The sequence below is a fragment of the Scomber scombrus genome, chromosome 15, assembly GCF_963691925.1.
Source record: "Scomber scombrus chromosome 15, fScoSco1.1, whole genome shotgun sequence".
NCBI lineage: Eukaryota > Metazoa > Chordata > Actinopteri > Scombriformes > Scombridae > Scomber > Scomber scombrus.
Genome location: NC_084984.1, coordinates 17,290,528 through 17,315,085, shown reverse-complemented (window position 1 = coordinate 17,315,085; position 24,558 = coordinate 17,290,528). Strand labels below are relative to the sequence as shown.

The following is a 24,558-nucleotide window of genomic DNA, read 5'->3' as shown; positions in this document are numbered from 1 at the left end:
GTCACTAAAAGACTGTAACAGTTACACAAATCTAAACCACTGTTCCTGTAGAATAACATATATACATTTTATAGTATTTACGTAAATGTACAAAGAATCAGCCCCTGGTTGAGGAGTCAGCTTCTTTGCAGGAACCACTGCTGTCAATCAAATGCAGATGCGGTGCGTTTTGTTAACGGAGGTGGGTGTGGGGGTTTAAAAACTAGCTCTTATGCTAATAACATACAGCTGAACCATCATTCACTCAGAGACTGACATTGGCCAAGGACAGTGGGAGAGGGATTTTTAATTAATTAGTCACACAAACACACAATGTGGCTGTCACTCTCGATAAGAAGTATTTCTCATTTGTTTCTTTTTTACTTTAAAAAAAATCTAAGAAGTCGAAAACGAGAGCATATAAATGTGTGTGTGTGCTCGTGCAGAGTAGTAATTTAATGTGTGAAGGGTGCAGAGAAGGACACAAGCACACTAGAGAAGAAATAATCTAAAAACCCCATTAGTAGCCCCTCAAAGTCCCGCTACTCCTCACACCACGTTGTAACCATAAGAGACTTACTGACCAACCAGTGTTTCCATCCTCAGAGGGCAGAAAATAATCCTATTGTTAAAATAACTATATTTACTCAAACTAACAATGAAAAAAATTATGCCCTCAGGCCATTAAACAGGCATTATAAAAATTAATGTAGCCTTTATCCAGTGACATCTGCTCACCGTCATATAAATGGAGGTTCAGGAACAATTTATTTTACAGGTTATTTATTGTGAACTTTCCTACAGGGGAACACATGAGGACTACATAAAGGAGAATGAAATCACTTACATTGACTTCAGTTGGCATACAATATTTGGCACTTTGTCCAATTAATTTGTAATGTAAACTACATAAAAGTCAACAAATAAAAGGGCTTAAGTGTCCAAAAGCAACTGAATGTATGTATATGGGTCAATGACGTATAAGGATTTTCAACAACTCAATTTTAAATAATAAAAACAAGCATATCTAATGCAGTAGTTCAAACATTCAGAATGTTGTGTACCTGAAAATTCATATTACAATTTGAAAGTGATTTTAGTGGGGGGTTTTCAAGATTAATTGGCACTGGCCTGAAAAAAAAGTCATGTGGTGCGACCATGATTCATCTTGAAATATCTTATATAAATAAAAGATCATCATTTACAAAAAATGTTTCGAAAAAACGTCATTGACCCATATGTCTTTTGTAAACCTTAAGAGTTCCTGTCAGAAAGCACTATTTCTATTAAACTACAACATGAAATACTACTAAATGTCCTGCTTCTTTCTTCAATACTCCAACAAGTGAGTCAGAGTAATTTAACATTAGTACCTGTATTTGACAGTCCATTTCAGGAAAATTAAGTAGCTATCAACTCATTTCTAGGAAATAATTTGGACACAAAGTGACTTGTAAAATAAAGCTTCATCATACTATCTGTTGGCATCTTCTCTAATCTCTTCCTCCCTCTTCTCCCTTCGCTTTAACACTACCCCCCCCCCCCCCCCCCCCCCCCCCCCCCCCCCCCCTCCACACACACACACTCTCTCAGGCCGACTCAGATTAGTCAGGCAGTGCTGCAGACGCTCATTTAGAAAAAAAAACACACCTGTTTTGAAGGTGGAAATTATTTAGGGAGTGAGGGACTCATGAGAACAACTGTTTTAAGTTGTGGCTGTTTAGTAATTACTGTTAACTGTTTAGTTATAAAAATAATAATGAGTTATTTCTATTTTTTATGTGATGTACAGTTTAACATGTGAGGTAAGACGGAGATCAGACAGGGGAGGAGCATGGTTCCATACATTCATTTTTTTTTAAGACCTGGGCCTTTTCCTTTCTCAACGGAAAACTCTTAAGTCCGACAAAAAGGCATGCAGCTCTCATGCTCGGATGATTTGGTTACCCTGGCATGCAATCTGCAAAGTCAATGCCAGCCCTCGCTATTCAAGGACCTCAACACATTGAGACGGCAACAGTCTCCCAATAGCTTTCAGAAGCGCTGTGGGCATGGAAGATGTAGTGTGTGTGTGTGTTTGTTTGTGTGGTGGGTGGGTGGGTGGGTGGGCGGGGTGGGGTGCAAGGTCATGTGTTCACATCAGTGCACATAGATCAGCACTGATTGCTTAACGTGCGCAGCAGCCAGGCATGTGTGGTCATCCTCAGTCATCGTGACTCTGGTCCTCTCAGCTGCCCCCTCCTGAGAGTGAGGAGCATTTCCTGTTTATAGACATGAGATCTGATGTCCGATCAGCTCACCGCCTCAGCAAAACAAGATGCATGAGGCTCCTTCTATCATATAATATTGTCACATTGTACTCAGGAATCAGGATGTAGAACAATGTTTGTGTTAATAAATGTAGTAAGAGTTTGGGCTCATTATTGTCCTTTTTAAATGATCATTTGCTCTTTATAATTTAAAAATCCAGGTTAAAATACGGTTAAAATTATTATGTTTGTTAGTTTATTTGCATCTGATCTGGTGCACAGCAGCTCATCCTCTTTACTTGGAGCATTTTCCAAGCTGTCCACCATGCAGAGCATCTTGTTTACTGTAACGTGAGGTGATCAGATTTCTTCCAGCTGTTAAGAACAAAAAAACATCTTTTGGATGTATGCGGACATGGAATCAGGATGTAGAGTGGTTGAAATTGATCACTCATGTCTAAAAAAAAAAAGAAAAAATTATTTTTATTTAAAAAAGGAAAAAAATTACGTTTTATTTTTCTCACGTACACTGACTGTGCAGAATCACTGCTTTTCAGTTAAATAAGCTAGTCAAGGTGAATTCATTAATGATTGAATGTATTGATTCCTGTGTAAGTCCACTGCATAAAGACGTGAGAGAGATGTAGGTGAAGGGCAGGGGAGGTGAATCGAGCTGCACGCTATATTCTCTGAGGAATTTGACCAATTAAACCCACTTTAGTTGTGATTAAAGGAGATATACATGAAGGTGAAATGAAAATTAAGCACCTTTTTATTTTTTTAGCTTGGACAAGCTGAGTTTGATTCATATTCATATTCGTGTTGTGTCAGTAGCTATGTATTAGTCTTCTGAAAGCTATAAAATGGAGTTCCCAATATTGTCTTTTTGTCTTAATGTCCCAATATTGAGACAGGAGATTACTTTTCAAAAAGGGAAAAGGAAACAGGGAGGGAGATTATGGTCATATCCCAAGCACCTTGGGATGGAGGGTGACAAAATTCATTTGGAAAGGTTAATAAGAGTTGCGTTCTGTGCTTCACATGTGGGGAGGGAGATAGGGGGATAAGGAGGGTGAATAAGCAAAAAGGTAGATAGGGACAGTTCCCACCTGGCCACGCTTTGTTGCGATCTGATGAGAAAAGGCAATGATAAGCACACACAAACACAAACACACAGTACACAAACACCACAGACCACCCACACAAATTGAGCGAACAAGCATATAGAAAGAAAGACAGAGCAAAATAATCATTTTAAGCAAATATCACACAGACGTGGAGATACAGACATTTGTTTTTTTGGCCTTCATATTGACGACATCAAAGCACATTGAAAAAGGAAACAAAGGTAAGAGACGAATAAAAGCACTCAAACTGATTACCCTGTGAAAGAGCAAAGCCACAGACAAGTATGATCAAATATTCAAATGAGATAGTAATGATGTGCTGAATGTGACACTAGATGCGATTAATAAGGAGAGGATGATCGTGATGCTACAGACAGTTTGAAGACAATTTGATGAAAACAATCTTTATGGCTACGTTCACACTGCAGCTGAGAGTGGAAAAAGTCAGGTTTATTCCCAATATGAAACTCAGATCTGTTTTTTAATGATATAGTGAACAGATGAAACTTTTTCAACCCTGATTTCTCTGATCCTAAATCTGTTACATAACAACTCCAAGATCTGTAAGATTTCTGTCATCACTTCGGTTTCTGTAACTCGGTAAAATCTTTTATCAAAAGTTTATCTCAATAACATTTAATTCAAACCTCTGAATTATTGCCCATATTTCACTTTTTTTCCTGCAATTCAAATTACTGGAGTTTAGAGATATTCACGGGTCCATTCGGTTCTGAAAAATCAAGACTGTCCAAATTACAATGTCATCAAGTGTCAGCTCTGATCACATGATATGACAAAATCACTGCACAAGACAGTATTTTAGGAAATGAATAACCTATGTGAAATGATTGCTTTTCTCGGGTGATGTCGCTTGGGTCACTGTCGGCTGAGGTTAAAGACTACGAGTTTGAAAATTAAACAAATCAAAAGCAGTGAGGTTACCTGACCTCTGTAGACTGCTGCTTATCTGCGGCTTGAGGCTACATCGTCTGCTACTAACATACCTGAATCTCCCACCAAACTGTCAGCGCTCAACTTGAGCTGCATTGTGGGTAATATTTCAGATCAGGTCTGTCTTTTTAAAATTAATTTATGCACAGGGGATTCAGGTAGATTTCCCATCATTTTTCAGATCAGCTCCAACATTTTGGACCTGTTGGAAAAAACAACTCAGCCAATCAGAGCTTTGTAGGTGGGATAAAAAAATGGGGATCAGCACCAGATTTAGAAAAAAGCAACAGAAAAATTGGCATGTGCAGGAGAAGAGTGTGGCTGAGACCCATATAGACACAAAGATTGTTGTTAGTCAATTATATAAATAACTCTTAAATCAGCATTTTTCTTCATCCAACAGTTAAGTCGAATGATTTAAAGCATTTTATTTGTAGGATGAGCCAGGAAACTGACATTTAAACTGTGAATGTTTACAAAAGATGGTTTTACTGTTCACTTTTGTTTTCTTGTTTTCTCTCTAAGCTGGCTAATAAAACTGATCATTGTTTCTCTCCTTCGTCGTTTCAGTGATGTCACCACATTCCCAGCTCTCAGCAACAATAGAACTGATGGCCAAAACTTCAAAATGAATGTTTATTCTCAAGCTATAAAAAAAACCAGACTGATCCTTTAAGGCTTGCAATGTGAACGTAGCCTGTTAAATGCCACGAATGCGACAAAATGCTGGACAAGGAAGTGAGTGTGTGCAGGAGGGGGAAAGGGGATTTCATCTAATAACCTCTGCACTGTACGAGTGAATCAGAGTCTTATAAATGAGCGGTGCATTAGCGGTCAGAAAGACACTGACAGAATGCTTCAAAGTTACATCATTCTGCATATTTATCAGTCTTTCTGTTTAAAAATGAAAAAGAAGTGGCTTCTACCCACCATTCACTCTGTTTAATGGTTTTCAATTAGCATCTTTTTTTTTAATTATTTGTGTGCTTATTGTGGACAGAAGCACTCAGATCTTTTTTGTGTCCATGAGTATCTGGAACACCTTTCGCTCATATAAAAGCTCGAACCTTTTAAGTGTTCTTTCTTGCTGTTACAGTACAGTTGTTGTTTTTTTCTTATTGGCTGTACTGACCCGCTGTGCATTATGTACGTTGCTCCTGCCGACACACAGAAAATGTATCTGATAACTGGAAAACAGGTAATTGCACTTATGTAACCCAGATACAGATGTAACAAACACGGTTACATAACACAAACAGAGTAAATGCCAGTATCTTTGATCGTGACTGTGGCGGAGATGATAAGAATAGCAAATAACAAAATATGACATTTGTTCAAAACGTTCGGCTATGAGGGAAAAAAAGGGGGGTGGGGGTTGTTTCAGACACGTCTATAAACTCTGCAAATGACACCAGCTGAGATGGACGGGGAAAAAAAGCAGAGGACACAAATAGGAAGGCGAGCACATGGATGGATAGATAGATAGACAGGCAGAGAGAGAGAGCGAGAAGCAGGCATTACCCCATAAGGCTCCTGAAAGCAATCCAAGCAAGGAAAAAAAAAAGCAAGGGGGGAAAAAAAGGTGAAGAAGACAGAGAAGACAGAGACAGAGTCAGCAACAGATAAAACACACAGAGGCTTCAATCTACAGGCTGGCAAAAGAGAAGAAATCAGAGCGGCAGAAAAAAAGCAGTACAGAGAAACAGAGAGCGAGAATTAGCAAATACAAAGAAAGAGCGAGTACAAAGAATAAATACACAGGTGGGGAGTTTCGGGGGACAGAGTCCACGTCTTGATGAAATACTTGGATTGAAACAGAATAAGTAATCAGCTTTGCGCTCCAGAGACCCGGAATGCATGTCTGTGAGCTTCAAGGGTCTCATTAACTCACTTTAAACTATGACTACAGACTTGTTTTTGACTAGTTGTGAAATGTTGTTAAAGTTACATAACAGGACACCGTTTTGCTACCAGCTAATTTATAATGATAAAACGGACCTAAACCACTGCTTGAACTGGGGCACACTTACAGAGTGTAGGCATGTTAGAGTCATATCCAGCTGAGTGAGTATGACTCGTATTACATGTGCCTCAAATTTATAATAAATGTATGTACTGAAGGTGTTGTTGATATAAATGTTTAATGCTCAAAACAGCTGTGAGAGAAGGCAGAAATGTGCAGCTGTGTGAGATATATGTGGTGAAATTCAGTCTAAAAGCTGCTGAATAAGAGTTGAGACATCCAATAGGGCCTCTTAAATCTTAAATTCAATCCTTAAATTAGTAGTTCTTGATGATTTGTGCCTCAAATGCTGGTTCAGTGTACTGGGACCTTCTTTTTTTTAAACTCCAATTCAAGCACTGGTTTAAACTGTCTAATACACTTTTGAGAGAAAATAAATGAATGTGGTAAAATGAGCATAGCAAGATTATCAGTCAGCTCCGGGCTGTCTGAATTTGGCAGAGAAAATTCATCTCCACCTCCACCTTATGAATATAAAGCCATATAATACACAAGATGTAGCTGTGACACAAACACAGCTGCCAAAAAATCAAAGATTTAACATATTAAAAATGTCAATGTGTAACTGTGACAGTAGTTTTTTAGTAAAAAAATAGGAGAAAACACGTCAGGAGGAGAAAAAAAAAGAATGTGTTAATCTGCAGTCATTCGACAAAGCTTTTATTCCAGCAGTGTATCGAGCTGCAGGAGTTGCAATTACATGCCAGTTTAAACACTAGCACTTAAATAACATTTTGTCTCCTCTCGCTTCCCCCCCTCCTGTCTCCTCCTGTCCCCTCCTGAACCTTAAACCAATTAGCAGAGAGGGGCTGTGGAGACTTTATGTAACAATGCGAGATGAATTTGACATAGTCGTGTCAGCAAAATAACCCCAGGCAGCACAAAATCTTTACAAGATCACAGGGAATAATTGGATGAACGCGTTGGAGTTGTTTGTTAGAGCTAAACACAGGAGTGGTGGCACCTAGCTGCAGTGTGTGAGCATGCTAACCTAGTTGTATCCAGCCTTGAAATTCATTAAATCCAGAGCCCTGCTGTGATTGGAAAAGTTTGGGCGAGATTAAACAAAAAGTCGACTTACGAGCAGGCGAAGGCCACCAGAGCTCCACTGACCACAATGAAGTCCAGAATGTTCCACAGGTCCCGGAAATAAGAACCGGGGTGGAGGAGAAGACCCAAATCTATCATCTATAGTCACAGGAAAAATAATTATCGAGAAATGCACAAAAAAATACAAGCTGCTTGTTATAAGGGAAGCTATTCAGACCGTTCACCTCTTCTTAGCTCATAAAAAGTTCTGCTTTTTAAATTGAGTACCCACCTTTCTTTTTCAGTGACCGAGAGCATTCACTATCTCAAGTATTTGGCATTTGGACAGAGTGTTATCACAGATAAGATGTGTAAAAAATAAAAACCCAATTAGCAGCGCTGTCATCAGCTGTGTGTGAGCCTTCCCAGTGTGCACAGCTCTGACTTGATGATTTGCAGGTCAAAAAGTGGCAAGACATCTAAAGCCATGTTCTTTCTTTACAATGACTTTGTCCTAACTACATGATAAATATTCACTGAAATGTGATTGAAACATTAACATCTAAATAAAAAAGGGTACATTTTCAAACAAATTTAGCCCAACTGAGAATCCTTCATATTTGTTACTTGCAAATCACCAAAAATCAAGCTAACTGAATTTGTTCAAAGCTGAGATCGCAGCTTACTTTCGTTTTGACAGCACCTCACCTTAATCACCATCTCAAAAGTGAAAACTCCGGTAAATACATAATCCAGATACTTGAGAACCTGCGGGGGAAAAAAACACAGAAAGTAGGAAAAAGCATCCTGTGAGATGTCTCGTCAACAGATCCGGTGACAGATGTTCTCAGTTTAAGACACTCTGGACGTGTGAGTGTGTGTATGTGTGAGCGGACCAGATATATTCACAACGTGTTCCTCTTGCCCTGTCAGAAGGTCTGTCAGCATTGCACTCTCCTGCACTAACACACACAGCCTGAATGCCCACACAAAGCGAGCTTACAAATACACAATGCACACACGCACGACATCACCCCAGATTCCCTCTGTGCCCCTCACTGGAATACTAATTAGTTGTGCTTGTCTGTCAAAATGCAAAAAGTCAAGTCACGTGTCTGTGTGCATACATTTCCCCCCCTAATGCGACATGTCGTGCAGAGTTATGAAAACATTTCACATATAAGATTTTTCTAAACTGGCAATGCGCCACCTTTTGGTGTTTTTATTTAAAGACACTTGCAGTCAGAGTGAGAGCATTTGACCAAAAATGATTTAAAATATGCTTGTTGCAACGCTTCCTGCAGCTTGTTCCTAAATATGAGTGAACTGTCATCCCCTGTTAGTAAGGACCCCTCAATCAGTCTGAATGAATCAGCCAGTCAAGTCCAAATGAGACATGTTTGTGGGAGTGTGTGTGTGTGTGTGTGTGTGTGTGTGTATGAATCCTCTTGCGCTTGTGTGAGCATCCGCATTTTAATGCAAATGCTGGTCTGCTCTGTGTCCGCACATCTGACAGACCAGTGTGTTTGTTGTGCGCTTCCAGATGTTTATTTATAAAGTCTTGATGTCAGCCTGACTCACGTTGTTGCGCGGCGCGTTTGCTTGCACAGGGTCCTCGGCTGCCAGGGCGATGCTGCTCATGGTAATGACCATCAGGATGCACATTTCGAAGTAGCGGAGGTTGACCACGTAGTGACACAGCCGCCGCACCCTGCAAGAACGCACACGTACGAGAATGTGAAAGTGCACAAACATGCGACAGCTCACTAGGTGTATTCAGGTGACGGTCCTTCCAAAAACAGGCTGGGGAACAACACACACTGTCCAAAAAAATGCAGAAAGGTGAACATGTATCAACCTGAAGGGGACCACGTGGCTCAAAGTCATCTGGGTCCATGATGTCTTTAAATAAAATCAATGTGTAACAACATCCAAAAAAGACACTTTTGTATAAAAATGTACATTTCATAATAAGCCAACCAAATAACAGACTACTTTTTCTGCATTTTACTATTAAAGAATGAAATGATGGGATCGCAAAACAATAATCAGGTACCAATACAAACAATGAAAAAAGCTTTGCAACTCCAAAAAAAAAAAAGAGTCCAACTCCTATCTGGTCTTTGGCTCCAGAGTGATGACTTTTCATGCCAAAGATTGTTTCAACAAGGTGGCTCAAAAAATTTCATTTGGAGCTAGAAAAGAAAGAGTCACCCACAGCTTTCAATTCTCCAAGTGATGTTAATTAGTACATGGAAAAATGTTGATAATGTTTAATGAACTTTATGTTTTAACCTAATTAAACCAAAACTATCAATATCATTTCGGTTCACTCATCTCGGTCACCTCCAAGCTTTGACTTACGGGTTTGTTTGCCCGAAGATGAACATGGAGCTGTAGGGAAGGATCTGCCGAGGCCCATTAGCCGCCTCCTCCTCCTCCAGATCTTTTTTCTCTTCGCTCAGTCGGAAGTTATCACAGTCGATGTTGTTCACTGGCGTGGAAAAAGAATAAATACGCTCATTTCGCTCAAAGAAGCACAAACATTAGTAACAAGTGAGATATTAAGTTATTGGTATGTGTAGATGTAGGCTATAATTGTATTTGCTTGCTGGATTCATAAAAACTTGGCAATTGCTTCAGTAATTTCTCATAAGATGGTGGTTGCAGGGTCAAGAAGAATCATGACAAATATGTGCAAAAACAAACATATCTGCTCTAGGTTACAACATCATTTTTCTTCAAAACTAGGTAGAATATTTTCTTTTCCCACTTCAGGTTCCAAAAAATATTAAGTGGAGTTACTGGAGAAAGGGCCAAAGAAATCCAAATGTAATTGAAACTGCAATATAATAGAATACACAGTTTGTAGCATAATTAGCTGTTTTAGTTTTAGTCATGCTAGCAGCATCTATACATGGCAATATGTATGTCAATACTATTTCAACATCTTATATTTCTCTCAGGTTGTAATAACTTTGATTTGTCTAATACTTAATAACCTAATAGTTGTCTGCATAACTATTCCCACCAGTCTCAGCTGTACTTTTTTTTAGTACAAATTTGCTAATTTTAGCATTATAGCATGCTAAACGGAGATAGCATGTTAGTATTGCTATTGTGAGCATGTTAGCATGCTGACATTAGCTTGGACATGGCTGTACACTGTAGCCTTGTTAAACAGTGTAATGCAGTATTCAGTGATTAAAGAGAAATTATGTTTTTTTCACAACATGATTCTTATTTTGATATCATCCTTAATATATGCCAGAACATTTGAATCATGGGATATGGTGATATTTTTAATTAGCCTTATTTACCCTTAATGATTCTGTTGTAAAGTGATATAAAATATTATAAGATGTAATAATAATAATGTTTTGATGTTATGACCCAAACAATTATTGAACAATTTTCATCAGCCGTCCCAATCCGTCCGTCAATGTGCTCACTAGGTATGATGGTGGTCTCTCCGGGTGGAGCGGTGATGGTGACGGGGATGTGGATGGCGTTGCTGTTGAGGCCGGCCTGGCTGGCCCGGTTGGAGTTCTTCTGGTTGTCGGCATCCTCTTGCTTCTCTCCGAGACTAAGGCTGCTCTGCATCGCCTGTAGGGGACTGGAGGCGAGGCCGTCCTCCTCAGCATCTGGCTGCCTCTCCCTGGGGAGAGGAGATGTGTATCTTATCATCATTATACTTTGCTCTCAGGGTGCTTCAAGCTTTTTCTACCAAATGAGATCCATATAAGAAAGTCTCTCTGTCCACTGTAAAGTGATGCAGTCTGTTATTCTTACAATGTCATGCGTGGTGTCTTAAAATATGAAACTTACGTCCAGAAAATCCACTGAGGAATTAATTAAGCCGAGTCAGATAAATAACAGACCAATCAGAGAGCTGGAGGGAGTGTTTAGATCATCGTGACACACTGCTGTTAAAGCCTGAAGCTCATGAACAAATACAGGCAATAAAGATATAAAATGCAGCAAGACTCTGCCTCTGCAGGGCTGTTTTCTCACCTTAAATGTATTCATAAACTGGTATTGGTGGAGTGTTGATGGAAATTTGATCATTTCAGATAAGCCAGCACATTCAAAACACACATAAAGGCCAATGGAAATTTGTCTAATCAGGTGTAGGAAGGGTTGTTGTCTAAAGATTAGCTTTTTGTTTACCAAATATACTCTACACAGCCTGAAAGAGACACTGATGTATAACTGCCTTATTATTTATGATGTGTTTCTATACAGATCATAAATAAATACTGAGGAGGAATCACTAACTGTAAAGCCTGTGAGAGTGATGCTGCGGGTTGTAGTCAGAAAATTTCATGTTGGATTAAACATTGTGATCAGACACTTAAAAACAAAGCTGAACTCAGAACTGCAAGTCCATCAGAGCTGGCTGGAGGTCGCACCGAAACTGGACACACGAACGCTTCATTAGTGATGAGAGGGTGCAAATATTCACAGGAAGTGACAAGACATTAGAGCATAACAAACAGCACAGTCCTGCATGATTTAGGTACAGTACACACTGTGCTTCAGAATTTGGTTGTCAATATTTTTCATAATGTTTTCCGATAAACTTCAGCTTCACTTCAGCTGGTGTACAGGGACACACGCACACAGCTGTGAGCCACAGATTTTAATTATTCAAACAGTGAGAAGTTTTCTTTTACTGTCTTTCAGATCACTGAGATGAACGTGAACAGGAGCTTGTTTGTTTTCTTACTCGTCCTTCCTTCACTTATTATTCATAGCTTGGCCATCAGCTGAGAACTTTTTAAGTACATAGTTTTGAATTTTTAATCTATTTTTATTTTTTTTTACCACCTGGCTCTTGTATTCATAGTTTGGGCAATTACATGTACCAGTTATGATGATGTCGTTGCTGAGATTTAGGCACAGTGCAACACAACAGCAATAAAAATGAATGTGTAAGGTTTTAAAAGTAAAAACAAGTTGTAAATAAAAAATACTTTACCTTTGAAAAAACAGTATTGTGTACTTACAATAAGTGAATAGTTGAATATGTAGGATAATAGTTTAAAGTAAGGCTGCTGTATAGTTATTATGAAGAAACATTTACTGTAATATCACCAACAGTCTCAAGAACCTATTCAAATATATTGAACTACATACACACAAATGTATTGATGTACCGTATTTACTGATATGGGGGGGGGGGTTTGGTTGTTTTGTGTATGTATTGTTTGTATTGTACGCCCAGTCTGTAATAATAATAAATTCTTCTTCTTCTTCTTCTTTTTTTTTTTAGCCAACTACAGAACATTATATCTTCAATGTTACCTGTGAACTTTGGTTCCATTCTTGTTGCGTTTACTGTCCTCTCCGTCCAGTGTGGACTGAGCTCTGACCATACGAGAGGAGCGTCCCTTCCTTTCTCCATTACTATCTCCTCCTCCTCCTCCTCCTCCTCCTCCTCCTCCTCCTCCTCCTCTCCCCCTGCGCTCTCCCTGTGCACCGTTTGCCAACATCCCATTCCCCTCTTTTGGTGGACGATGGGAATGGTGGTGGCGATGTCCCCTTTCTTCCATCCCTCCTCGTACATCATTGGCCTCCTCCTCAGGGGAGCCGGCCTGGTGGTGGTGCCTGTGTCCTTGGCTCCTCTCCCCTCTCCTCTCTTTCGTCTGTGTGCCGTCATCGTTGTGATCTCTGTTGCGGCTGTGATGGGTGTGGTGCCTCCCTCCGCGGCCGTCGCCTCCCTCCCTGCTCTCCCCGTTTCTGTCTCGGTGGCGGTGGTGCTTCCTGGAGTGCGCGTGGAGGTTGTCTCCCACCCCGTCCTGCCTGGACGGGTCCCTGGCTTCCTCCTGTCCTCCTTCGGGAGTCCTGCTGGGTTTGTCGCCGTTTCTGTCTTCCACCACGAGTGGCCGGTCCAGGTGAGTCTTCATGTCGGGGTGCAGGTGGAGGGCGGAGGACACCCGAAGGCGCTCCTCGGGGTCGAGCTCGTTAAACAAGGCCTCGCTGCTCGCCCTCAAGTTGTTTCTCCTCAGCTGGTTGGTCCTCTGCTCCCACACTGACATGGCCTTTGCTGTCCGCTGCTGCTCCTTACTGCACACAGGAATCAAACCCACAGAAAACAGATCACATCACAGTGAAAAGCAATGACATATAAGTGTCATGACTCTGTATTTTCTCTACTTTATGAAGTGTTTGCTGTATCGCTTTGGATAAACATCATTATCCACAGTCTCATCCATAGCCACCGCATCGTAATGTGCACCATCTTCTGCTAATGACCCAAAATTCACAATTTCCTGGGTTTAATTCTATTCATCAGGCCCCTAATAAGGAAAAGTAAGTCATAAAGAACATGGAGCAAGGTGGTCTATGGATGCATCAGCACAAATGGTCATCACGGTAAAGCTTTCACTTACCATGCTTGAGTGTAATACAGAGAAGTAGTTCAAATCCTCCATAACTAAATATGATTAGTTTTAATTTGGTTTGTCTGTTCGATCTTTATATTCTGTTGTCATGACATTACCTCATCATGGGAGGTCCGTAACTTATTTTGGGTCCTCAAGTCTTCCCACATGAGGGAAAATAATGAAATCATACTCTCACTGGATACATTTTTGTCAGTGGGAATTAAAATAAATACAGTTTGTAAGAAGATGTTGGCTGGGGTGATTTAATCTACCTATTTAATATGCAACTATCAAGTGTACAGGGTTTATCTATCATCAGCTATTCAAACAGTGTCAAGGCAGGTTTTCTGTCACAGTAAAAGAAAAATATCTTCACTTATTTGGTCAGTTCTAAGTCTATCTTCCCTGAATGACTTACTGCTCCTTTGTCTGGATGAGGACAAGGCAAAGGGCGAGTAATCTCAGTAGAGTTTTCTTACATTACTTCTCAAGGCTTCCACCTCTGACTCATTCAAATGTCTAAGAACCAGTGCCAGGTTGGCTTTTCAGGGAATACAATTGATTTACGTAAAATATCTTAAGTTTCTCAAGGAAACTTGCTTTGCCCAAATGAAATGTGTAAACTGAAGGCAAAACTGAAGGCGTTCTTTCAATATTTGTTTGAATGTAAAAACATATAAAAAAATATAAAATTATGCAAATTTAACTGTTAGACTATGAGTTCAGATCATGACGACCTCACTGATAAATAAATCCTATTAAAAACATGTGGAACAAGTTTGATAAGGTATTAAATGAGACTTAATGGGCCACAATCTCTAACTGACTAGAGATAGTGTGAAGTGAAAAAAAACTATGCCTTGCAGGCACAAATCAAAGCTACTATGTAACTTTGGCAAGGAAATAATACACAACTATGTAAAAAGTAACATAACTGAGAATTTGTGGCATGCTGATAAGGGACCAAATACGAAGGGATTAATACTATTAATTTCTCTATTAGAGATCATGTCATAGGCAGAAGGAAAGTATGATAGTGAGTGAAATGTTTTTGAATGTCTTAAGTCACTCTGATTCACTATGTGAATACACATTGTGTTAAGAATATAGACCAGGCAGTTCTGTTTTTATTCTGAAATACATCTCTTAGTGCTGCCTTACAGTACGTATTTATATATATATGTGTATCTATTGATGATATTGTGTCATATGTCATGTGAGAAACCTTACTGATCATGCAGGTAAACTTTTTGACCAGGTCATGTTTAAATGGGTCAAGCAGGGAAAAAAACGTGCTATGATTGATGATCGTTCTTTTTTTAAAAAGCAACAAACTGATTTTTGACAACAACACAATCAAAAAGCTTTTTGATGTGTCGATATTTCCGTTTAAGGTGGGTGAATGCACTGCATACTGTCTCTGTTTCAGTACAGTATGACTCATTTACATGGGGGCTTTTATGGGTTAAATTAAGTTCCTTCTGGTGACTTGTACCTCAAGATTCGTCGGGCGGGGGAGGAGTAGACAGAATAACTCCTAAAAGATAAGTCAGAGGGACACAAACAGACAGAAGACACAGAGGACACGGGACAGGTATTGGCAGACAGGTGAGCAACAGACATACAGGCAGTGAGAGATGAAAACACTGAAGGGACTGGAGTAATAAAAATAGATATATTATTATTTTAGATATTAAAAAAAGCACACGTGAATAGTGAAAAACACACAAGAAGGGCGACATGAAGGACAATAGAGTGAGTTCTAGTAATAAATGGGTGTAATCTCAAAGAGGTAAGATGTTAAATAAGCTTCTCTGCCCTTCAGTCTGCGCTCTAATCGATTGAGACAACAGAACGTCGGGCAGGAAAGCAAACTTACTGCTGGACGTTGCGTTAAATTTTAAGCCCCGTGCTTATTGCCAAACTGCCTGCAGTGATGTCGATGCTCAGAGAAATTAAACATTTATACACAAATTATTCACATCACAGGGCGCGGAGCGGAAGATGAATGGCTGTGGGCGCCGACACAGAGGAGCTGCAGCCATCAACAAAGTACACAGTGGTTGGTGTATGCCAGAGGGAGTCATAACTGCGTCTACGTACCAGCAATTTGCACTCAAAATTACACTCGTAATGCTGTTTTTTGCTCCGTGAGGCACTTTGCGATGTGCTTTTTAAAATAAGAAGCATAAATACATTTCACTTTACTAGCAATGAAGACATGACAGACTACAATTTAGTTTTTGTTTTTGTTTTTTTGGAGGTCTAGACAAAAGGAGGAGGAGAGGAAAAAAGCAGAAAGGAGAGGAGAGGAGGATAGAGGAAGAGAGGAGAATAAAGGAATGGACATAAGGAGAGAGGAGAGGAGGAGAGGGGAGGAGGCAAGGAGCAGAATATTGTAACAGAGAGTGATAACTCACGGTGACTGAATGCTGTTGATGGACGACCTGCGAGAGAGTGCATCTCGATTTTGCTTTACAAAACTGTACATGCAGAACAAAAACAAAAAGAAAAAATGAGACACAAATCTGAAGGGGACAGGTGGACCGTCAGTCTGACCGTCCACCTGTCCCCTCCTGTTTTACAGTAAAGGACCAATCTGTGCAACTACCTCAATAACACAACAGCAACGAAAGTCAGCAGAGACAAGAAACTGGAACTAAAACATTTTCAGGGATTTCATTCCAAAACAAGAAAAGTCACTACTATTGAAATGTGACAGTAAAAATTTAGTTTTGAATATATTTATGCTGGAAATAATTTGCAACAGTGATTTTCTGATGTGTTTCCTTAAAAGGCTGTAGTCATTTTGTAATGAAACCCTGAGTTTCTGTGAAACAACACACAGAATGTGCAAAAACAGTTCATTGAAAATAAAAACCAACTCACTAAAGTGTTACAACACTGTTCAATGTACAAATTAAAAATACTGTTGTGAGAACACTACAAATAACACATATAATCATATAATAACAGCAGTGACAGTGAGTAAGGGAAAGCTAGCTAAGCAGAGATTCCTACAGTCAAACTGGCCTATTTCTTAATGAGGAGGACGGCAAATTAAGGAGAGATTGTGAATCAAAGAAGATCATTTTGTATAATGTAGACGTGGCTTTGTATAAGTGCACATCACACAAAGGGCTCCACAAAAAATATGCAACATACAATCAACCAATAACAATATGAATTATTGTTTTTTTTAACATTAACAGAACATATATAACAAAGAAAGGCATGTTTAAACATCCTAAAGCTTTAAATCATTGATGAGAATGAAAACGCTCCAGTTTCCACACCAGATTTCACTTGACAGACTCTCATAATTTCAGTGTTCAGTGAGGACTCTAAAAATAGTGTGAATTTGGAGGCACAATTAATTTCCAAGCCTGTCAGTCATGGCTTTGTGGCGTAGAGGGGGGTGGGTCAATAGTTTTTGCATGACAGGACATCCCTGTCATTATCATATTAGACAAAGTGGGAACTTGTGACAGTGAAAAAAAGGTTTTCGTGAATCTTGTTCAAAAGTTCAATAGCTGAATCTCCTGTCTTTCTGTTCATATGTTCACTCTTTCTTTCCAAATAAGTCCAGAGGATGAAAAGAATAGATGTATAAAGTCATTTTGAATTGGCAGCTGTGCTGAACTAGACGCATGGATTGATCATGTGTCAAAGGTTTTGAATTAAAGATGCCCTGTGGAGTTTTCTCTTAAACAAATAAAGGGCATGTTTACATTAATTATGTGTATTCTTGAGGCCTGACAAAAGTGTTGAATGCATCTCCTTTCTCTTAATGTTTTAACAAAGCAGATTTTTAAAGAATATTTCAAATTGAGCATCGTTTATATCCCTGTTTGGGAGTCTTCTTCCCTACATCACTACGTCTCTTTGCATGTTACCAGCTGTTGTAGTATGAAACTGGTGCTCATGCAGGTGCATAAACCTCCTCATTAGTGGAATTGTTGTATGTTGTTATAAAGCAAAAATGGTTACATAAATACTCCCACAACTTTGCGACAGGTTAAACATAATATCAATTACATTCTCCCACTAAAGAGAGCGAAAAAGGGTGTTTAGCTGTAGATTTGAGCTTTGCCGGGCTGTGCTGTTGATTGAAGCTTCCTTAATTGCCTCTACTATTTAAGGATGTAAACAGTGGGGTGTAGTAAACAAGGCGACATCACAGGAGCACTCTCATAGTGGGAGCGGATGAGGAGAAATCCAGAATGTACACAGATCAACACACACGTCATACACAGACATTTCAGACTGAGAGTGAAGGACATGTAGAGGGACAACACACTCAATGACAAAGGGACATTTGAAGGGACTGCTGTCAAAGGCAGGAGGAGCTCAGAAACTTACGCAGCGATCGAGATGTTGGCTGCTGACATGGGGCTGACTTCCTTCACCTCCAAAGCTTTCTGCAGGGCGAGCTTCTTATTGGCTGCCTCCTCCTGCTCTTCTTCATCCTTTGGTCAATAAGAAACAAGACATAAACAAACTACTATATCATATTAACGTGTCTTCAAATACAACATTCATGGTCTGACCCAGCCTACCTTAGTCAGCTCCTGTGCATTTGCCAGGTTATCGACAGCGATAGCCAAGAAGACATTCAGTAGGGTGTCTGAAGAACAACAGCACTCAGGAGAAAATACACATGGACAGTATATATAATATGTCCTGTCATGAAATATGTACTGTTTGCTTCCCTCCATATGGGAGAGCAGAGCCAGAGTAATGGTGATTTAGTCAATAAGTCACTCTGCCTGTCACAGTCAGGCCAATATTTTTCTATAGAGCCAATATCAGGCCAAAATTGTGTGGGTGTGTCCACTGAGACATAACAGAATGTAAAGGGGCAGATTGCTATGAAATTTGCCAGAAAAACAACCCTGTTAGTTTTGGACCTTGTGGCCAAAATGTCAACATTTCACAAAAGATGAAGGAAAAGACTGCATCTCATAATCTTAAAGGTGACATACTGTACTTACACGTCTATATTTTCATTCTAGGGTTATACTGGAATATCTCTACATTATTACAGTTTTAACAAAACTCCTTATTTATCTTTTACTAGTCTTTATGTATTCCCATAGTTCAGCCTCTGTCTAAAACAGGCTGTTTTAGCTCCTGACTCTTTAAGGACCCCTCCCAATGAGCCCACTCTGTTGTGAATGGCTAACTCTCCAGAAGCCTGCTGAGGGGGAGCCATAACTGAGTCATGTTAAGTTACTGCTGATGAAAACACAACATTTCCTGCTTTACTGCTTCATATTAAAAGTTTTTAAATGACTAAATAATGGGACACTTTTATTATGAAGAATTTACCTCCAACAGGTAAACTATTTACTTTATTTTGCCCTGCTGTATAATGGAAAAACACTCACAGTTTGGCAGCTCAGTCATGGCTTGGCGTGACTACCCTCAAACTATGAAAAAATGCCATAATGTTAGCAGAGTGGAGCAGTGAGCCTGCGCACTGTACTGTATGTGAAGCAGATGACCATATAATTACCTCATTATTTGACACTTTGGCCGTGATTTATATGAACATCTGATGTTGTAGCATTATTTATGACTCATTGTAAAGAAAAGCATAGTTTTGGAACCATGTTTAGGATATCCGGCATCATAAAAGCATATAAATAACAGAAAATCACAAAAATCAAGATACCCCCTTTAAAGAGAGATTGTGATGAGCAAATCCATAGTACCAGGAAGATAAACATATTTAATTTGATTGATTGATTCTATGGTCTTTCTCCAAATGGCTCCCTCAGGACAAATGTTTTATTTCTACAACCGATAAAGTTCATAAAACAGCAAAAATCTCAGTGTGTTGTTTGTGTCGTCAAATACTTGGATGTACCACCCTAACCCTGGGTCTCCTAAACTTTTCAGATGAGTCCCAACATTTAGCACACCCAGACATTCCTTTGATTTTGAGTGTGTTGTTAATGGACATGAAAACAAAAACCATTTCCACATGTTGATCTTGCTCCCTCTGACTCTTAATGCTCTGCAGTTTTAATTACAGGACGTTGAATAGGATACAGTTTCCAAAGAGCGTGAGGACGATGAAATAGACGGAGGAGAACATGCCGCGGCGAACACCTCCTTGAGACTCGATCCCGTGGTACATCACTGCGTTCCAGTCCTCGCCAGTTAGAATCTGAGGAAGATAAGAGAGTCAAGATGATGCCTGGACACGGGTGGGTTGTAAAGCACTGTGCAAATCACGCACAGTGTAGAATGAAATTACTTTACAGAGTGAAGGGTTATGAGCACAGACTAATTGAAGGATTATCAGCCAGCTCATTAGGGGACAGAGGGTACACAGACCAGTCATTCCCTCTAATTAAAATGAGTGATAACAATCTTTCTTTTTCCATGAAGTCAATATTCTCTCATTTATTCAGAAGTTTTTAAGTGCACCTCGTATGTAGGTGTGTGTGTGTGTGTGTGTGTGTGTGTGTGTGTGTGTGTGTGTGTGTGTGTGTGTGTGTGTGTGTGTGTGTGTGTGTGTGTGTGTGTGTGTGTAAGGGTACCTGGAACACAGTGAGGATGGCTGCTGGGAAGGTATCAAAGTTTGTTGTTGGTGTCTCGTCTTCAAAGTTAAACCTAAAAGAATCAGAATCACAAAAATATAATTACAAAGAGAGGAAAACAGAAAAAAAGGGTTAAAACAAATGTAGTTTCAGTCAAGACTTAATGACATCTGCCTGCGGTTCAGGAGAAAATACAGGGACATGTATTTATTTTAAAGATTAGGATTAAAATTAAAATGATCATTATGTAGAAACCAATGTTAGGAGCCTGTTGTTGTAGTATCTAAGCAACAGCACATGTTTCTGTTCATGAGAAACATGACACCACACAAAAACATACACATTCACACCTCTTGTCCGGAAAGAAGCGGTTGTTAGAAACACTGCTGCATCGTTTCTTCTTTCTCTTCATCTGTAACTTTTACCACCGATCCAAAATGCCCCCCCCCCGCCACACACACACACACACACACACACACGATTGTACTTCTATCCTTGTGAGGACCTTCAGTGACATAATGCATTAGCTTCTAAAGTCCAACTGAAATAACATTTAATCATCTCTCTTTGCAGTCAAAAATAATTTCAACAGGTTTTTAAATGTATCAATAATAAATGAACGTCTTTGGATAAATATCAGAAATGCTCCTTTTTGTCTGAGCAGACAGGAGGGGTGTGTCTATGTCTTGTCTGATTTACATCAGCTACAAGTCATGGACAGCGTGTCACAAACAGCGATTTTAAAGAGCAACAACCAAACCAGCATCTAACATTTGCTGGTATGTTAACATGCTGTTTAATGTGCTGCAGCAGAACAGCTAATAATTGACCTAGCCTGCTAAGTGACATAAGGGGTGCAGTTTCCCTCGGTAAATGTTTGTTTGGTGGCTCTTTCAACAAGCTAAGGTGCAGAACAATACATGTGTAAGTTAGATAAGAAAAAGACTTTACCAGGAAAACTAATGTGGGTTGTTGTGTATCAGGATGCTATCAGGCTCAGTGTGACCGTCTGCTCTGGCTATGATAAAACGCCATGTTATCGGTCAATTTAAGATTTAATTTGCTGTATCTAAATAAGGACTCCAGTTTAATTCCAGTTGGACTTAAAGGGATAAAATGAGTTTAGTGCAACTTTGATCTAATTTCAGTCATTTTGTCCACAGTATCCATCAGTAATAATGACATTAGACTAGCCAAGTTAATTGATTAGAGCTGGGGATGTGGCAACATCGCTATAAGAAAGTCTGAAAGGGCAAGAAACACGAGCAGTCAGTCGATCAGAAACAAGCTAGACATATTTATTGTGATGAGAAAACTCAAACTACCTGTTGCAAATATCTTCAACCCATTGCACACACAGTTATGTTGTGTAAAGCAGGATATGACCAACATTACTAGTGTGCTGAGTTTTAGGTTCAGCTGCAAACAATTGTTGTTTATAACCTGTTGATTGTCTCACTGCTTGAGTTTGTTGCACCATAGCCCTTTTTATTGACTTCACTACATTTCCAGATCTCAGAAATTAACCTGATGAGTAAAATGTTATCAAAAGCCGACAAAACTGTGTCAAAACCCCCCAAAATAAGAACCCAACGAAAGAACCAGAATTACTGTTTAAGTATCATACCAAACTCTCACCATAACCTTATCCTTCAAACAGCCCTTTGAAAAAAAAAAATGAGAGTCAGACAAGATATCTTCAACTTTCAAAAATATCTAAAACTCACATCAGTCTTCACAAAGATAGAAGTAAAAACAAGTAAAGGAGTACGTTTTTCAGATTTCTTCATAGCTTCAGGGAGAAAGGAGTGTACTCAAAGGAGTCGTCTTGTATCGATAATGGATGAGACAGAAGGAGAGAGACATGCAGCAGCAGGAAACACCAGTCACCAGGGAGCCTTGGCTCCAACTTTTAAGTCCAAAACACACTGTCTCTGCAGCACAGGGCTACATCATGTGACATATGTCATATGCACAAATCAGTGGCCATGATGCAGCATATCAAAAAATCTACACAACACATTAACCATTTGCATTCTTTAGACTGGAATCCTCACTTGAAGAGCTGATTTCTGCTCACCAGGAAATTTCTTAAAATTCTTTAAAAGATCTCAGTATTATCTATCCTGACACTGTTGGTTTTAGCAATCAGTGTGTTTGAGTTTCTCCTTGTCAACTGTGACAGCTACAAGACCACAGTAGAAGATTAGCTATCAGCTGACGAGAAGAAATCAAAGGTAGCCTGGATATGCCAAGCCTCAGCACCTAACATTAGCTGTGTGTGTGGAGAGGGTTTACACAGAAAATGGGCAGCTTGACACACATCCTACAGTGCCAGTATGTTTTGGGCTCAACACAACAGCACTGCTGAAAGGAAAAGTTGAACACACTTCAGCACAGGGAAAAATACAGTCACCAAAAACACAAACAATATCAGATAAAACAGATATGGAATGAATGGATGAATAAATGAATGACAATTTTCAATGTTTGCCAATATATAATTAGTGTCACCCTTTTCATCTCTAGCCCTTTAAAAAAGGTCTTTTCACACAACTTCTAAAACTGTCTTTTGAACTTGGGGTTTATAACATTTAAACAAAACTGAATATAGTATTAGGGCTGCACGATAACAGTTCTGCCCTGTTTGCATTAGTGGGAAGATCCATCGCACCAAAACAAATGATCCTATTTTCTCCTAAAGCTTTATCAACAAATGATGAATTTTACTCCATGGAAAGATGGGACATGACATCGATGTAAAAAGTGGAATAAAATCTGGTGAAAGAAAATGCTATATTTGGAGTATAAAAATGTGTCAATGTGGAGGAACAAATATATTTATCCACTGTTCTCACAAAAATACTGTGTTGTACCATAAAGGCTTGTTCAGTCTGCTGTGTGGAACTGGGTTTAAACACAATGATGACATTACTTTGCTAGAAAACACCACAATTTAATACAACCATCTGAAAGGCCAGGAAAACTTCAGAGGAAATCCCTGTTGTTCAACCACTCAAACATCCACAGCTGGAGCCTTAAAAAGACCACAGATGCTGGTATAGATAGAGTACTTTATTTATCCCTGAGGGAAATTAAATTCTAACAGCAGCTGCTTGACATAAATCGATAGATTTATTACATAAGAGAGCCAAATATATGGCTCTGTTTACTACCATAAGAGAGGATTAATACTTGGCTAAACAAATGCTACTCAGCTAAGTGATCAGCAGGAGTTCGGTACAATCGGAGTTTTATCAGTAAAACTTCGCCATGAACAGTCTTTGTCTACAGAATGTGAGGATCCTTGAAGATCACACAGGACTGAAACAGGCTTCTCATATCAGTCTCCCTTCACAACTTGACAAGACCTCTGTGTTTTGGGGCTCATGCTGCGTCTAGCTACAGGTGAGCTATGTTCTAGTAACAATTTTATGATTTTTTAAAAACGTAGTGTTCTAGATAGTAGACAACAGACTTAGATGATTATGCAGTTGCATATGAGCTGTCTGTAAAAAGGCTGTATGTCATTTACAGTACCAGTAGCTAATAATCATATTGTGTGTATGTGTCGGCATAAAGACAATATGGAAAACGTTGTAGTTCTTATTTTGACCGGAATCGTGCAGCCCTAACATGGCAATTAATTCTCTCATCAAATCCAAACCCACCTGGATCCTGTATCCAATCATTTCAGACTTAGCTCTCAACATTAAGTGATACAACTTTGATTAAAACTCAAAGACTGACATTTTGTTCTATGTTAACAAAAAAATGATAAGCACAGATAAAAGACTGATAAAGATCTGATAGATGCAGGAGTTCATGAATTTGAGTATTGGATCCAGATTCAGCTATCTGACCTCAACCATACTTTACATAAAACTGAAACATTTTGGGTTTTAAGCTTGCTAGTTAAAGCACAGATGTCTGGCTGCTGATGCATTTTGTGTTAACTTCACAATGGGTTCCAATTAAAGATCATCGGTATCTTCTTTACACATGCACAGTTTCTACACAAAGGATCTAAATCTTGTCAGAAGCACTCCCTCCCCGCCCCGGCCACCCAGACCCATCTGTAAATGACCCAACAAACCTGCCAAAACCTGAATCCATGGTCTTGAAACTGAAGAAGACAATGAGAGATTGACACAGAGATGCATAAGGATGGGTTGGTCATTCCACTAAATCAGAACAACCTAGACTGCTGATGTTCATCACTTAATCTCATGTCAGTTCATCTCAGAAATATGAGGTGTG

At 39.4% G+C, this 24,558-nt stretch overlaps 1 protein-coding gene across 1 annotated transcript in view; it reads right to left on the bottom strand.

Annotated features, from left to right (window-relative positions):
- Positions 1–24,558, bottom strand: part of cacna1bb (calcium channel, voltage-dependent, N type, alpha 1B subunit, b) — a 177,110-nt gene that overhangs the window by 39,947 nt on the left and 112,605 nt on the right. Inside the window, 13 exon segments of the mRNA XM_062434601.1 lie at positions 3,338–3,358; positions 5,828–5,839; positions 7,411–7,517; positions 8,067–8,126; positions 8,940–9,069; positions 9,723–9,852; positions 10,811–11,010; positions 12,723–13,427; positions 15,237–15,284; positions 18,110–18,216; positions 18,307–18,374; positions 19,805–19,922; positions 20,299–20,371. Of these exon segments, the coding sequence (XP_062290585.1) occupies positions 3,338–3,358; positions 5,828–5,839; positions 7,411–7,517; positions 8,067–8,126; positions 8,940–9,069; positions 9,723–9,852; positions 10,811–11,010; positions 12,723–13,427; positions 15,237–15,284; positions 18,110–18,216; positions 18,307–18,374; positions 19,805–19,922; positions 20,299–20,371 (1,779 nt within the window).